Source organism: Hirundo rustica, chromosome 7 (genome assembly GCF_015227805.2).
Source record: "Hirundo rustica isolate bHirRus1 chromosome 7, bHirRus1.pri.v3, whole genome shotgun sequence".
Lineage (NCBI taxonomy): Eukaryota > Metazoa > Chordata > Aves > Passeriformes > Hirundinidae > Hirundo > Hirundo rustica.
The window spans coordinates 10,080,093-10,097,282 of NC_053456.1; the positions used below are offsets into that span (position 1 = coordinate 10,080,093).

A 17,190-nucleotide genomic window follows, 5' to 3' on the forward strand; every position below is an offset into this window, starting at 1 on the left:
ACCTACACCCCATTCATAAATTTATCAAGGTGTCTTTTGAGAGACACTTTGTGTAGAGGTAGGTTAATGAGTGTAGGAGGAACACTGATTCATCTCTTGCAGCAAGCATACTGATAAACAGCCAGATATTACCATAATTCACCTGTATCTCACTTTTCAGGGCTTGGTTTTCTTCTTCTTTAAGGTAGACATCCTGCAATACTCCAATAGAAACATTCATTCTGATGAAATGACATCAAAGGTCTGAGGATGTAAGTAAGCTGTGGTTAGTATATGTTTGAAAATTTGGGAAAAGCTTGAAAAGTTCATTGGAAGAATCTGCTGGTTACGATATTTCTGTTCCACTCTGCTCCACTCCTTTATTCTTCAGTTCACCAAAAACATACTTAGAATTTTGAGCTATCACAGCCATCAATCTTCAAATATCTCAAGCTCATTCAAAGGAACTGTTTTTGAAAATAATAATCAGAGTTGACATCTGCAGTGCAATGACATCTTAAGTCTGTTTTGGAGATCAGAGAGGCAAACTAGGCACCTTTTTTCATATTAAGGCTTGGAAAGATCGTAGTCCTCTGCTTAATGACTAAATACTGCCTTCACACTAAAGACAGTGGCACACATGTACCTATGTATAGCTATACATGTACACATATAGAGGCAAAAAAACCCCTGCAGCCGCAACATTTCTAAAATACTCTAATATTTTGTTAATCCTTATGCTGGAATAACAGAGCATTAGTCACAGTTTTCTGAATCCAAAGCACTTCCAGAAACAAAATCCACAAAGTGCACACTTTCAGCAGAGCCGAGTCCTGGCAGGGATCTCTGCACTGGATGTCTTAATGAATGCCAGGTACAAAATACGTCCCCACAGCTGCCGCCCTTCCCAGCTAACAGCTTGTGCTGGAGCAGCATCAAAGCTGGCTGCAGGCGTAGCAAATGTATGCACCTGCACTGAGTAATTACTGAGCCTCATGCCAGTATGGATTAGCTTCAGTGCTCTTGTGAAAAAAGTATGGATTAACTCACGGCATTCAGCTTGTTACAGCTGTCTTACTGCACATCCAGTTTTTATGGGCACTTATAAAGCAATATCCATCTACGTTCTCTTTTGATTTCTGATGATGGAGTCCTTCAGCTGTGACATTGGAGTGTACTTCAAAGCTCCCTCTTTGTCTGCTTTTCTCCCTCTTTTTTTTTTTTCCATTTCAAACTCAGCATTAATTTGTAGGTTACTGCTCATGTCCTGCCACCACACATACACCTAATGTCCATTTCCGACTTTTATATATAATTTACTTTTTAATGTCATTTTACAAATTTCTTCCTCATCATCTGGAACACTGGGAAGACTGGATATCCATAAAAAACAGTTTGGAGATTGCTTCTAAAAATCAAAATGTCTTTGACAACCAGTGCTGTCTGCAGTGGGTACCCATCTAATGAGAGCTCCATTTAGACACTCCTGAATTTTGATCAGTATTTTCCTTTTCTGGAATAAAACATTTTAATTTCACATTCTATGGAAACATAGAAGTGAACAGCTGCTACTTCTGTAGCCATTCTCTTGAGCTGTCCCCAAAACCACGTAAAATTATTCTTATTGTCAACTTGCAATTTCTCTTCTGTGAAAATGTAATAAAGATAAAAATAAATTTCAGCTCTAAATGCCCTGTCTGTCCTATGTATGCCTGTTTTGTCTAGACTGTGAGCAATGAGAACCAGACACCATCTGAAATGTTAATTTACTTTATTAAGGGAATGAGACTTATATGATCCTGGTATCTGTCTGTGTCCCCTTAATAGCTTTTGTACTGATTGTCTGATTTTGAGCTAATGTGACAGAAGGGGGGGAATAAGATAATTGACCTGCTACAAGTTTCAAGAAAATTAGAAGTTGTATAGAAGAGAGTGAGCTGTAAATGCCCTGAAAGCCCTGAAAGCAAGAATGCTCATGGAAGCTGAGATTATTCATACAGTAAAGGGCTCTTACAAATTTCACCTCTGCAGGGGAAAAAAAAAACCAAAACCACAACCCAAACACCTAGGTTCTGAAATGATGGTTGATCAAGAAATACAAACTGTAACTAAAGCTTGAGTTAGGCTGGTGCCCAGGGAATTAGTCTGCTTATCTGTCAAAAAGCAGCAGCACAACTTGTGATGCACAGGAGGAACTGTCACCAGAGCGAGAAAGGGAACAGATTTTCCTTGTGCTGGGCTGGGGATCAGCCACAGGGGCTGGGGCTGGCAGCCTGTGGAGCTGGCACTGCTTGGAACAGGCAGTAAGCTGCATCAAAGCTGTGTGAAAACAGAGTTCTCTATAAGTGTACTTGTTTGGATTTGGCTGCCAAAATATTTAGGGACTGCAAGGGCATAAAGCAGCCCATGACAAAAGTGGTTCTTTTGATCAGAAATTACTTGAATACCCAATTCAGGGCTGCAGAGAAAAGAGGTGCCAACTTTGATGTCTGAAGATTCTCTGCTGCAAGGAAGACAATCTCTTTTTAAATTACTCTTTTCCTAGCACAAGTGAAAGGAAGAGCATAACTGGTATTAAGAAACTGCCCCTGGAACTGTAATTCATAGTGACACTGCGCTAGAAGAGCTGTGTTGTGAGTGAGTACAAGCAGATACAGTGTATTTTACACTGAGCATGTGGGATAAGAACAGAGGAAGATCAGAAGGGGAAAAAAAGGAGTTGGATTTCTTTTCAGTACTATATGTGTCTCTGGGCTGGTACTAATTTTTGTGCTCAGCCATTTTAAGCCTGAAAGTTGAGGGACACTCTGAAGTGATCCTGTGCTTAGCTCAAGGGTGAACATGAGACAGAGTCAGCTGCTTTCCTTCTATTTTCCTTCTCCTTGAGGAGTCCTGTTGCTCTGCAGCAGAGAAGGGAGCCCTTGCTTTGGAGATGGAGGAGAAGGTCTAACTCTAGGAATGAAACTTTGGCTGTGAATATGCTGATGGTGTTGTGCCAGCCTCACTAGCAGTAGTTGCTGCTTTGGAAGCAGTCTAGAGAGGGAATGATTTTATTTCAAGTTTAGTTAATTCATTTGCTCTCTGTAATGGAAGCTGCTCACTTGAATGCTGCCCTACATTCTCTTCTCCAAAGCACCCTGGGGATGCAGCACCCCAGGTGGAGCCAAGCTCCTGGTCTGTAACCAGGTGCTTTATTCCAACAGGCACGAGAGGCCACTGCTAAATGGGGTCTCCTCTCCTCTACATGAGAGGTTGCCTGAAGAAATACGTGAGAGTTTATCATATCTCCATGCCTGGGAGCTTGGCAGACAATTAAACTTTTTGAAGTTGTACATTAGACCTGTCTCCTCTGGTGCTATAAGATGCCAGCAGGAGGGGGATGTACTCACTATGTAAGTAAAAGGAATATAGGACGCAACCACTGTAATTTACCCATTACTTTGCAATCACAAAAAAAGGAAGAAGAACTTTTTTCATTTAGTTCTCACCCTGCACCAAGGTTCTAGGCATCCTTTAGCTTTCCTTGGTGAGGAGAAGAAGGAAAGCATAAGGTATTTTTCTAAGAAACAAAATTTAACCTTGCACAAATTATTCTTCTGTTTTGTTTTGGGGTTTTTTTTAATGTTTGTTTGTTTGTTTGTTTTCTTATAAGTGGTGTCAGACAGGCAGTAGCCAATACTGATGTAAAATATATTTTCTCAGCACAGGGCTCGATTATGGAACTCTCTGCCACAGGACACGTTGGACTCAGAGTCCTGACATGACCTGAAAGAATCTGAATGTGTTCCTGGACACCAGCACATGCTGACTCTTCAAAAGGAACAGGCTTTAGGGTAGTGCTCCAGGCACAAGCTTTAACAGGGGAATATTTTAGGAGATGGGGTTCAGCTATGTTGCACTTTGGAGAAGAGCTGGGCAGCCTGACTGACAGAATAACTTGGCAGTGGTGAGGTGATGGCTGTGAGGCTAACAAACACTCATTTGGCACTCCCAGGCTTCTAAGGAGCCACAGTTTTGTTTCCGACTTGGTAAAATTTCCCTTGTGCTGCTGAAACTCCTCGTTATGCAAAGATCAAACAATTTCTATATTTCAAGCAAAGAGAAGCCACCGAAGAGAAGGACCAAAATGCCCTCTATTGCTTTTACGTCTTATCATTACTATCCCTCATTTTTAGCACCTGAAATGCCATTTCTGTCACTGCCCGTGTGCCAAAGTTCGTAAACAGTTGCTCAGTTGTCCTGTGAGCAAATGGAGGCCTTCACACTTTGTTCTCTAAGTGCTTTCTCCTCCCTGGTTCGCAGTAGGTTAAGATGTGTATGAATAAAATACACAAATGTGTAACATAAAAATGCTTTGGAGAAGGTTGTGTTTAGCAAAACAAATGGCCTGACTTGGCAGTTGGTTATTTGTACTGCAGGGGGGCCTGTGGAGCCCCACTGGGCGAGGTATTTTCACAGGTCTATAAAAGAAAATACTTTGCTTTGGGGAGCACCTTCTGCCCCCCTTGTGTCACAGCCTAGAAGTGGAGTTGGACTATGAATTGCCCCTTTTATCTGGAGTCAATGAGCACAGCTAAGTGGCCTGATGTAACTTTCTTTGGTGTCCCAAAACCTCCCCGTGGTTATTTTCTTATTGATTTCTCCAAAAATTACATTGACACAAGTTAATTCCTGGCTTCTGCTGGTTGTTGGTAGAGCTGAGAATTGCATTTACTGCCTTTAGGAGTGCTGTGATAGCCTCACTCTTCCTGTGGATGATGCAGTTTTACCAAGTTTGAACAGGTAAAAGCCATTCACTGTGTGAGGACAGGTAAGGTAAGAAGGCAGATCCTAGGTTAAAGTAAATAAAGCTTCACCTTCCAGCTAAAGGAAAGCTGGAAATATTTTTCAAGATTTTTTAAAGGAAAAACTTGGTCCTGCAACAGGAAGCAGGAGTTCAAAATAGAACATCAGTGGGAATATCACAGGAAGAGGAGTCTGTAAGTTTCCAACCTGCTCTCTGGGTTGGACAACTCAGCGTGTCTATGGTAAGTGTTTGCTCTATGTGCTTTTAAATGCCATGGTGGGAGAAGTGGATTTGAAGCATATGAAATGTTCTCGGTCTTCTGCAATTCTTGGTATGTTGACAGAGCAGTTAATGAAAGGCTGTTTCAGCTGACCACTTGGAATATAGATAGAGAATGTGCATGTGGTGAGGAGATCTGCATTCAATTACCCTCCTACCACAGACTGGCTGCAGACAAGACAATTATTCTGTGCCTCAGTTCCCTAATTCTAGAACAATGAGCTTCCTTTGTCTGACTTGTCTACGTAGAGGAGATGCTCCTTGGGGCACTGATTGTCTCTTTAAATGTTTTTTGTTTTACCAGTTAATACAAAGCAGCTCTGACTCTCTGAGTACTACTGGAATTTTCCTGCTCCTAATCAGAAGTGGTTAATTAGTCACTTGCTGTTTCTTGGGTTGAATTTTTTTGTTTTCTGTATCTAATATTAGCATTTTTTTTTTCTTTAATAACAGAGTTACGTTTATTTTTGGAAAACTGTCTCACGTGATGTCTTTATTTCCCTTTTTCCCACTCCATCACAATTTAAGAATGTCAGCAATGGTAGTCCAGACTGCCACACTAAGCCACACAGACAAATTTTTCTTAGACCAAAATATTTTGTTCTAAACAAACACATACAACTACTACTGCAGAGTTGCTTCATTGCCAGTTATCCCCCTGAGCATCAAGTTAAATCGAAGTTTTCAGAGCAGATTTGAGATGCCAAAATGTCAATAACCTAGGTGAATTCAATGCAGTCTCTTGTACATGTGTGTTATTCACATTAAAAATATCACTTTGGCACAGAAGACACTTGGGCTGACTTAAAAATGTTTGACCAGATAACAAGGAGACATAACAGTCCCTGGAAGCATTTCCAGCTTGGGATGTTTAATTAGACCTTATGACTGAAAATTCTTATGTTCATCAGAAGATCAACATTCCAACATATTCCTGGTCACATTTATTAAATACTTCCTTTTTTGGTCCTAAGTGTGAATGTTTGGAAAAATGTTAATACAACCCACTTGACTTCACTGGCACATTTTACAAAAGAAGGAGGAAAAAATGTGGAAGCCACTGAAAACTAAAGGGTTCTTGCTTTGGAGAAAAACAAAGTTCAAGCCAGTGCTACAGACTGGCTGGAACTCTTCCACAGTTTTAAAAAGGAAAAGATCCTATTGAAGGCTCTTTTCACAAAACTCCTTTACTTCCTTTGAATAAAAAAGGAACCAAGCACACTTAGCAGAGTGTAAAACACATTTCTTTAAGAGGAGCCAGCTTTATCTTCAAGTCCCAGCTAGTTAATCTTCTCAAACTCATTTTTAACTTAAAGTCTGAGAAATCTGACACCACCACAGGGACTTAAAGCTTTTAGTCTAGATGGAATCTGCTGACAATACTTTCAGCTAGGGCAACAATAAAGACAGATTGGTTTCTCTCATTAAATTTGGTAAAAATTAATGTTTTTCTCTTTCAGGGAAAAAGAAGAAAGGGGACAAGTATCCATTTTCTCTCTCCCTTGATCTGTAAACTGTACTACACCTACATGGTATCCTCAGGTACGTGTGCCATAGCTGAGTGATGTGCAAATACAGCTGTCTTGGAAGTGCCTGGGAAATTCAGCATTCCTCTCTTGGAGGGGAGCATTCCCCTCAATAAGTTGCATATTTTCACCTGGTCTGCAATAGACTCACTTACATTTCTGGCTATAAATCCAGAAACCTGGGTATATCTGCAGTGTAACTGGGTTGGCTTCCAAAATACAGATAGTGAACTACTTGTGTGAAACTCCTGCTGTGGGAGGTTGGAAATTCCAAATGTGCACTGGAGCATGGTCAGGTACGTGCTGCATTCACAGGTAACTATAATATCTTCTTGCATTTTTACTGTTTGTGTATTGGTTGATAACTGAACAGAATTTCCTGGCAAAAGCTTTTAATTACAAATGCTACATTACTCTCCCATAACTGTTGAAGTTACCTAATCTGAGCTTTGTCAAATAACAACAATTTTATTGCCATGAATTAGGCAAACATCCAATATATCTCTCAATTTATCATGTTTACTTCTTGAGGGCAACAAATCTGTGTTATGTAACACTTGCCAGACATTGTTTCTCTCTCACTGTTCCTCACTTTCATTCCCAAGGGTTGGGGTATTTGCATTCCTTAGCTTTGCATTAAAAAGAGAAGGGGGGGGGGGGAGAAAAAAAAAGAATACTGTGCATCTCTGTAATTATGCTGAAGCCATCTTGCCACGACCAGTGCTTCTTTCTTTAGGCTAGAAATTGAGATTAGAGACTGAAGGGTGTAATAAAAGTAAATTATACTCTGTAGCTGGCTTGGCTGGTCTCTGTATGCATGGCAATGGACACTAACTCCGGCTGTAATGGAAACTCTCCACTGCAGATTACTGAGAAGAATATAACTGTGCTGGGTAGAAGCAGTAACAGGCATATTTACTGAATTTTCTCAGCCTGTGATTCATCTCAAACTCCCCCTGTCAATTTGAACTTAACTCTGCTGAAGTGAGAGCTTTAGGACAAAAAGCTGTGTCTTCCCCGTGCACAGGCACTGTTCCCATTTCATGAAAAAGGACAAAGCTGGCTGCACAGTGCAGAGTGGGAAGATTTTCCATCTGTTGATTGTTTTTACAGTAAACCATAAGAAGGTTTGGGCTGGATATTAGGAAAAGGCTCTTCACACAGAGAGTGGTTGGGCACTGGGATGGGCTCCCCAGGGCAGTAGTCACAGCACCAGCCAAAGAAGTGTTTGGACAATGTTCTCAGGCTCATGGTGCAACTCTGTGTTTCTGTGACTGATCTGCAGGGTCACACAAGCTTCAGTTGGTATCTGTTTCTCTGTGTCCATTTGCACAACACAGAGTAACCACTCCCTTTATCTACCACTTGACTTACATGAAAACCAATAGCACCCTGCTGACGGATTTCATTCAGCACCTCAGAAGTAGTTACTGGTTCTTATGCTGTAATTTATGAAAGTGGAAGTTCTCTGCCACCACCTGTGGCTTGAGAAAAATGAAGATGCAGAATATTTGTAGTTCAACCAAATATTTGGTCTGCTAGTCTGAACAGTCTGTTAGTTTGAAACACAAGTTGTGCAATTTAACTGCTATTAAAATCAATGATTGCTAGATTTTCCTTGTTTATTCACTGGCTTATGTTGTTCCAGCCCCTAAATACAAGATGATAAAACAGCTGCTGAGTTTCCAAATCTGACATTTCCCCAAAAGAAAAATGCTTACAGCCCTGTTGCCTTTTTCTATCAAACATAGAAGTGTAAAAGCTCAGATACCTGTGCAAGTCACCACATAGGCATAAACTACCTGTGTGGTCTTTTGCTGGCACATCTAATCCAGTTTTCTTTCTCCTGAGCTGAGTAAATGGATGCTGGCCTAAATGTTGTACGTCAATGTTAGTACTACATCGTGTCTGACCTCTTGGCTTTCTCCCTCCTTACATACTCAATCTCTACTTGCAGCATGAAACTCACAGGCTTTTAATGCTTTCTATGTTCACAATCAGCAAAGACATAAGCAGGATGAGGATAATAATTTAGTCTGCCTGCAGATTTGGGAAGATATTATAGTGGCTCCCTTTTTAGAAGATTATCTTCTAATCTCAAGAGGCTAGAAACTGCATTGCTTTTAAAATGAGTGTTTACATTCTGAAAAAAAACAAAACAAGCTCTTGTGTCAGAAAGAAAAGAAAGAATGGGCTCAGGGAAATGGACAAATGTGTTTCTTTCCAATTAATTCCTAAGTATCTGATTCTAGATAGCAGGATAGAATCAGATATTTAGGAATTAACTTGACGGGAAAGGAACATGTTTGTCAATTTGATAGAATAGAATCAGTATCTGATTCTAGCAGTTTTGCTGCTTAATTAGGGGTCATATCAGGAACAAGCCCTAAACTTAAGCAATTCCTGGAGCAGAAGTGTAAGTGAGAAGGCAGCACATATCAAAATACAATTGTGTTTGGGTACCTCCTGAACTTTATCCTGAAAGGAGCCAAAAGGCTTTTAGGAAAGATTTCTTCAGACAGAATGAATGGGGATGAAAGCACAAGGCAAAAGGAGAGGTTATCTTTACTCCCTCTATGCAGCACCGCTCCTTGTTCTCCTGATCACCTGATAATCATCTGAACCCCGTAGTTCAGCTTCAGTAACTCACTTTTCCTAACACTTCAGCTGGGTAACTTCATCCTCCACTCATTTCCTGTGCCCTGCTCTACAGAAGCTATATAAGCTCTCTGAGGGGTTTGTTGGTTATAGTTCGTGGCTTGCAAGCTACAAAAATCTAAATGTAGGTCAAGATGAGTTGAAATCTTTTAAACACAGCCAGCCGCTGTTTCCTAAACACATCCCTGGAGCAGCTGCATGGAGGATGTTTACAATTAAAAAAACAACCCTCAAGCAGCCAGTTCAGAATGCACAGGATTACTGTAGCCAGCAGCATTCATTAAATGTCATATCTGAACTTTCATTATCTTGAGCTTGATCAGATTTAAGATCAGCATCTAAAGAAGTGGAATTATTGACTTCCAGCATCCTAGAGGGCTCTTAGAACAAAGGCCTGACTAGAAGATAAATGGTCCCAAAAGGACTCTGGGGATGAACTGTGACTGGACATCAAGTGTTATGTCATTCTGGATTCTACCAGGATGGGAGATCCCTCAGGTTTTTTTTCCTTTTTCTTCTTGATCTGACTTGTCCAATTAAAATCCCAACAAAATGAACCAGCAAAGAAAAAAAAAAAAAACACAAAACAGCAAAATAAAACAGGAAAAAAGATGAGCTCTGCTGAAAATGAGTCAATCCCTCAAAACCCAGCAGGGGCACCGTCTGCTCTCCTTATGGAGCTCTGTGGCTTTCATCACGATTCAAGTGTCTCCTACTCCTCCCTCTCAGCTGAAGGCAGATGTGGGTTCACTGGCAACACTGGGCCTTGTTCTTTGTGAGTGTTTAAAGCCTGAGCAATCATTTTAAATTGAAAGCAGAGATGCTATTACAAGATTGTCTAGAGCAACGATTCAACTGGTAAGACATGAGAACATTTACAAAAAAAAAAAGGTTGCATGAAATCTAGGCTAGAAATCAGCACAGAGAAGCATAAGCATGATGTGGAGAAGCATCTTCTTAGCAGTTAAAATATGTTGAGAAAAAAACTTTCTCCAAGATGGTGTTGGCTTTACAGTCTTCAGTCAGACCACGGAGAAGGTTGAAGCAAGCTTGTCCCTGGCTCTGTGTGGCTCTTTCATTTTTGTGTGCTTTCTGTATTCTAATGCCAAATAATAATTTATCTGCAGAAAACAAGTGTTCATACAACAAGCATCTTGCTTTTAACAGCTCATGTGCTGATGGGTGTGTAGCTGTGGAACTCTGTGTGCATGCATTGCCATCTGAAATCCACTATAGACTTCAGGAAAGATATCTTCAGGAAAGATGAGGGCTGGATGTCCATTTGTTTTAGACTAAAGAGAAAAACATCTGGCAATCCAGAATTTGCCACAACCCTGCACTGAGAAGGAAAAGGCCCAGGAGTATCAGTCTGGCTGGATGTAACCAACAAGGAGAAAGGCTGAATAGAGCAAGTGAGGACTAAGGTACTTGGAACTTCTGACAATAAAATAACTTTCCTTTAGGATTCTCCTTTCAGTGATTCTGGCCAATAAATAAAATAAATAAATAAATAAGTATCTATTAACCTATTTTCAAAGTCCCAGAGCCTTTAAAACAGTGAAAGCACCTTATTCTCCTAAGAGTCAATCTAAAGGAACTAGGAAAAAGAAAACTAACACTGCCTCCTCCTGAAGAGTTAGCAGCAATTCCCCGCAGTGCACTCCCGTTGTACTGCACCTGAAAAAGTCAGAAGTGATGGCGATAACTATTCAGGGACTCATGCTGGTAACTGCTCTCATCCTGCACACAAGCTCAGGTACCAGGAAAAGGCAGCATCCTGCACTGCCTCCATGTACAGCCTAATCGGGTTCAGGACACATGCTCTATCAATGGCAGAAAAATTCACCTCAGAATCAAAATGGAAAACATCGAGTTCTCTGCAAACATTCTTGACATCACTGCAGCCAAGAATGGCTTTGCTTCTTGCTTATCTTGGCCCCATTTTTCTGAGTTGCCAGCTGTTAAGATGAAACAATGAGGGGAGAGAAAGAATTGTAGCCTGGGCTGTGGTTTACTGCATCACCCTTAAAAGTATGTTAGTGCCTGGTGAGGAGGCAGGTTTTCTACAGCTTGTGCTTTCCTTTTCCTGCAGCAGTTCAGAACCATGTATTAACATACCTAGCAGCGATCTGCAGCACAGAAGAATGTAAGAGGACAGAAGAGAAAGGCTTTATCCCTAGAACCTGGGCTTTTTGCATGTCTATCCCCATTGTATGTTTATGATCTGGCTATAAGTTAATTTCAAATATGGAGGTCATTTTGTTTTTTAAATGAGTAAATTAAAAAAAAAAAAAGTAAAGTATCAGAGTATAAAAGCTTTATGTTAGCAATGTATGCAATTTCATACATTTCCTCTTGGGTCTCCAGCCCCACATTATGAAACAGCAGTTCTAAGGTCTTGTCATTGAAGAGGATTCAATTTGTCTCCATCTCGCATTTGCTCTCCTTCTACACTACTTTAGCACTTAACACAATTAACTGTAAACGGTTTATTAAAATAAATCCGCTGCCCCAGATTTGGACGTCCCTCGGCAGATGTGCCAGAGCATGGGCCCTAGGTAGGCCCTGGGGCAGGAGCAGCCCTGACCCCCGTGTGCCTGAGAGAATGCCTGTGGCTGGCATCGGAGCACTGCATGGTGGGGCTGCAGCTCCATACAGACCCCTACGCTGCCGTACATACCCACGTGCACACGCCTAGGGCATCCAATTCCTGTCCCACGCAAACCTTCACCTACATCCTCTGCGTTCTCCCCTGTATGCAAGCTATGCAGCTCCTCCAGAACACACACACAGATCTCCCACGTGTTTCATTCACATCCCATGCCAGCCCATAACCACACTCTACACTTCCCATACACGCACCCCGTAGATGCAAGGTCTGTAACCCCCACATCCCTGCAGGCTCTCCAGCGCACGGCTCATACGGCCCCCACGTGCATCCGCACACGCTCCTCATACACCCCGCACCCAGACCCGGACGGCCCCCATCCGCGGCCGCCCCACCTGGGCGAGCCGCGCTCCACAGCTGCCGGGCTGGCTGTCCCCCTCTCTCCGCCGGCCCCCAGGACCCCCGGCCGCTGAAGGCTCGGCCGGGGAGGAGCGAAGGGCAACCGTGCCGACCGCAGCGCTATCGCCGCTGGGCACCGCTTCCCCCGCGGGCTCCGCGCTACCCCCGCTGCCGGAGTGCGCGGGGCAGCCGGGACCGGAACGGCCCGGCACGGCACGGCACAACCCGGCACGGCCCGGCACGGCCCGGCACAACCCGGCACGGCACGGCACGGCTCGGCCCGGCACAGCCCGGCACAGCCCGGCACAGCCCGGCACGGCCGGGCACGGCACGGCACGGCTCGGCCCGGCACAACCCGGCACGGCCCGGCACGGCCCGGCACGGCCGAGCGGCAGGTGGGCTGCCGCCGGAGCCGCAGATCCGGGGCTGGGCAGCTCGGGTCGAGGCGGCTCCGGCAGCGCTCCCCGGAGCCGCAGGGCTCTCCCTGCCGGCTGCGGCCCGGGACGCCCCCGTGGGCGGGCACGGGTGTGGGGTACCGCGGCATCCTCCGCAGGGGGAGGTGAAGTAGGCGGAGAAGGAGGAGGAGAAGGAGAAGAGGGAAACCTGCTTCTCCGGAGGGACGAGGTAGCGGCGCTGCAGCGAGCCAGCCCAGCCCAGCGGCGCGGGCTGCGGGCACATGCCGGGCTTGGAGCACCGGAGCCGGGGAATTCCTGCGGGTGTCTCAGCCCAGCCCCCGTCCCTTCCCCGGCGAGAGCGTCAGCTGGGCTCCGGCACGGAGGAGGGTTCACCTACGGCTCCTCTCCCGGAGTGCGTTAATCCCAGAGCAAGCAAACCTGGTAGTAAGTACTTGTCATCTTTTATGTATGATTTTTTACGGTTTTATTATTCTCTGCTGGCAGGTAGCAAAGGATTTCTAAGATGAAGCATTTATAGGCTCGGCTGTAAGGATAATCTCTCTGGCTCTCTCTTGGCCTCCTGAGCCTTTCAAATATAGAGGTGCATATGTGGAGGTAACATTCCTTCACTACACATCTACATCTATAATGTTTCAGATAAAATGTATGTGCTGGGATTGTTTCTTTTTAACTTCTGCTGTTCTCAAAGTAATTTATGTGTCGCACAACATACTTAGGGTCTCAGAGAAGGATAAATCCTTGTGACACCACTTAAACACCCTGCATGGGGATGGGGGAAGGGGATGGATGTTTAAAATCATTAACTTGGCAGAGGCGGGGAAGTCACTTCTCTGCAGGCTGCCTTCATGCTATGGAGCAATATGCTTTCGGGGATTCTTTGCCTTTTAATCCTCTTTCCTGTGTGTGCACATCTGGACACTGGCCTGGCACTGCTCCCTGCACTCAGGCGGGAAGGGAGTGGTGGCATGGCAGACTAGCAGGGGCTGGAGACCAGGGATGGAAAGACAGAGGATCCTTCCCTCCTCTTACACTTTAAAGATACTTTTTTTGCCCTAGTCTGGTTTTCTGCAGAGTAAATCCACAGGAATACTTCTAGAGTCAGGAAGTGGAATCAAAAGTGTTTTAAAAGGTGCATAATCCTCCCTACAAAGGGAATAGCTGAGAGGATAAGTGCAATCCTGCACTTATCCTGATTCCACACCCTTCTTTTAAGGGGCTGGGGGTGTGTGGGGTGTGTGGTGAGTGTGGAGTTACATGACATGCAGACGGTGTGTTCCCTGCTAAGACTCTACAAAATTATGCTGCCTCTTTCTGGAGTGCTGGGAATGCTTTTTATTTTATTCTGCTAATGACTAGCATTATTACTTGCAGATTATGATATGTGTCTTCCTGTGCAACTATATATTTGCTGGGATGTTCCTGGAACTAGGTTCTAGGAGTGTATTTTAGGAGCCTTCTGTTTTTAAACCAAACTTATATTTAATAACTGAATAGTTAATTTTCTTCTGGCACATATCCAGTATTTTCTGTTTCCTAAAGTGATACTAACCTGTAGCTGGTCACTGTGTGCTGTGTTCTCATAATACACTAGCGTTATGCCTATCTTTAACCTTTTGAAAATGAATGCTGCAGGACAAGTGTTTTAACTCAAAAGGTAACTGGAGTGACTTTTTGGTTGTGATAGGAGAATGTTTGCTATCAGAGGACCAGCCACTAGAATGATAGGCAGGATGTCCTGTGCTGGTGTGTGACGTATTAATGGCATTTAACCTTTTAGATGGACATGAGCAGAAAGGAAATGCCTGGTTTAATAAACATCACAGCTAGAGTTTTATATAAACGTGGGAGGCTCACACCAATTAATATCACTGACCCCACTTTTATTGGTCTTGTAGGGAAGTCTTAAAAGGTCTGCTGCAAAGAAAGTTATAAATCAGATACTCTGCTGTTGCAAACCTGTGTCCATAGCTTTAGTTGCCCTGCTGCATGGTGCAAAGGAGAATGGAGGAAATAATTCAGTGAAGTTCTGTTGGTTTGCTTGTATAATGCTGAAAGGGAATTTATAAAGTCTGAAATAGGCTGGGATTATGTATGGCCACTGGCTTAGGTTAAATGTAAGAGACGCGTAATTTTTCACCAGTTTTTGGTCTGTTTTGTGTTCTCTGTTCTCCCTGTCTCCTCCTTTGAGTTCATTAGGACTTCCTCTGGGCGATGATCCGATTTTTACAGTCAATCAAAATCCATACCAATATCCTTACGCAGGCCAAATACACTGTACTTAGAAACACTATAAACCAACAGCTACAAATTACTTTCAGAGCCCTCCTAAAACAAAATGCAGATATAAATAGAGTTCAGAACTGCTCCAAATGCTGTGCCTTAAAGCTGTGGGTGTCTAAATCCAGAAAATGCGCTCAGAAGCTCTATTTGAGAGCCATGTAAGGAGATGGCTGAAGTTTCTTCTTAGACTCTGGAGAACTGTCTGTGGTTGTTGGACTCCTCTAGGTAGTTTGAATTCAGGTCTGAGCATGAATTCAGGGCTGGAAGTGATCCTGGTTTTGCAGACATACTCATATCCTTTCATTCATAAACTTGTCAAGTACATAATAAAACATGCTGTGGTTGTTTGCTTTCACTGTGTTTAGAGCTGTACTCAATAGCTTTTCCAAACTTTATTCTACAGGTGAAGGTAATTTTTTCTTCCCTTGACTGATTAACACACTCTCCTCTGATGCTAAATTACTCTTTTTTTTTTTTTTTAATAACCTCCTGTGGAAGGTTATTAGGTGATCCTTTCTCTAATGGCTCTAGAAACACATTGCTGCACCTGTTGCAGTAGACTTTTTTAACTTTTTCTGTGGCATCCACTACACCAAACAGGATCTTAGCAAGCTTGGTACAGTTGCCTTCATCCCACTGATGAGAATGCTTCCATGATGTACATTAGGGCTACATATGTTGTTTGGATTTCAGCACTGGATGCAGAGAAGATATGATTAATCTATAGTGCTGAAAAGGATTTATTAGTGAACCCAAATGGTTCCAGGTAGGATGGACCCTGGAGTTTTTTTAAATTTAGCATAGCTTTAAATGTTGTCTATGTTGTCTGGGTTTTACTGAAACTTGTGTCTTTTACAGCGTGGGTTTTGCTGAAATCTGTGTCTCTTCTGTGCAGTTGTACAGGGTCTATTGGGTGTGCTACTGCAAGGTCTGTCTCTAATAATGTTTTCATTAAGCCTCTCTACAGACAGAAGAGTAAACTAATTGCCAGACTAACATGTCATTTGACTCTGTGAACAAGCTACTGAACACTAACTTATGAATGAAAACTTAAAAGGCTCATTAGCAACCTGCTACATGAAAGAAATGCCAAAGTGAAATGAAAATACATTTATATTCCTGTTGTTGTTGTTGCTATTAAAGCTGATATAGAATTGCAGTTTAGCTTTCGTGGGAATCTTAACTAATTTCATAAACTTTTTTTGCCTGTGAACTTTCAGCAGCTGCTCCCCCTATAAAAGCTAGGAATAACTGGTTCTGCTTTAGTAGGAATGAAAGGAGAATTGAGCTCTATAGAAATGAGGAGATTAGAGCTCCATGAGGCATATACCCATTTAATGCTGCTGGAAACCAAACCTGTTTGAATAATCTTAACTCCCACTTCTGGTGAGCAGAAATTCCCAGAAAAAAAGAAAAATTCCCTTAGTGACTTATTAACAAAGGCTTTTCAGGTTTGCTGGGATTTATCATGTGAGCCTAATCTACCTTTTGTTCATCCAGTTGGCAGGCTTTAAGATTTAAAAGGGTCTGCAGAAACTCCTCCCCCAAACTCCTTATTTAATTAAAGAGGCTTGGTGCATTATTTATTTTTGAGTCTTCCATTTATGTGGGAACAATGTGTTGGGGTTAACATATTGCAAAATATTTGTGAATGCTGCATTAGAGGCAGGGAAAAGAAACAAAGTTTGGCTACACCTTCAAATTAACACTGACCTACATGGGTTCAGTGAGAATGACTGAAAGTGAGGCCAGTCATACGCAAATACTAAAGTATAAATACAGGTGTGTTACTCTACAACAAATTTCTCTGTCACTGTAGGTGATTTAAAGGGCCTGGAGGAGAGTTGGTTTCATTTGCTTCTATGAGAGGCCTCGGATATGCAGATCAGGCTTTGCACATACCAGTAATTTTTATATTTTGCTTTGGTAGCTCATCAAAGACAGACTGGTAACTGTAGTTCTCTCACTAGTTCCCCCAGCTCCTTCTCCTCCCCCACTCCATTCATCCCTGTAGCTGTGAGCATCAAGTTGCAGATAAAACGACTTCTGAGACAGCAATGGGATGCAGCTCTTGCCAAAGGCAATTAAGTGCTTAGGATTACAGTGTGCTTTACTAAGTGTGTTCTTGCTGAATCCCTTTCCTCTTCTGTTTGCTGGCACTACGCTGTTTCTTGGCACTTACCTTTGTTATAACAAGTCTGAGCATTGCTAAACTTCACTACAGCATGTCTAGCAAGCTGCAGTGTCTTCTGTTTTGAG

General features: G+C 42.9%; 1 protein-coding gene across 3 annotated transcripts in view; it reads left to right on the forward strand.

Annotated features, from left to right (window-relative positions):
• The first annotated feature begins 12,849 nt into the window (after positions 1 to 12,849).
• MYLK (myosin light chain kinase) overlaps positions 12,850 to 17,190 on the forward strand; it is a 197,198-nt gene continuing 192,857 nt past the window's right edge. For 2 of the 3 annotated variants that reach the window (XM_040068945.2, XM_040068948.2), the window contains exon 1: positions 12,850 to 13,074. In XM_040068945.2, the coding sequence (XP_039924879.1) occupies positions 12,912 to 13,074 (163 nt within the window). In that variant the 5' untranslated portion in view covers positions 12,850 to 12,911. The remainder of the gene's footprint in view (positions 13,075 to 17,190) is intronic. The other variant, XM_040068946.2, reaches the window with a different exon arrangement.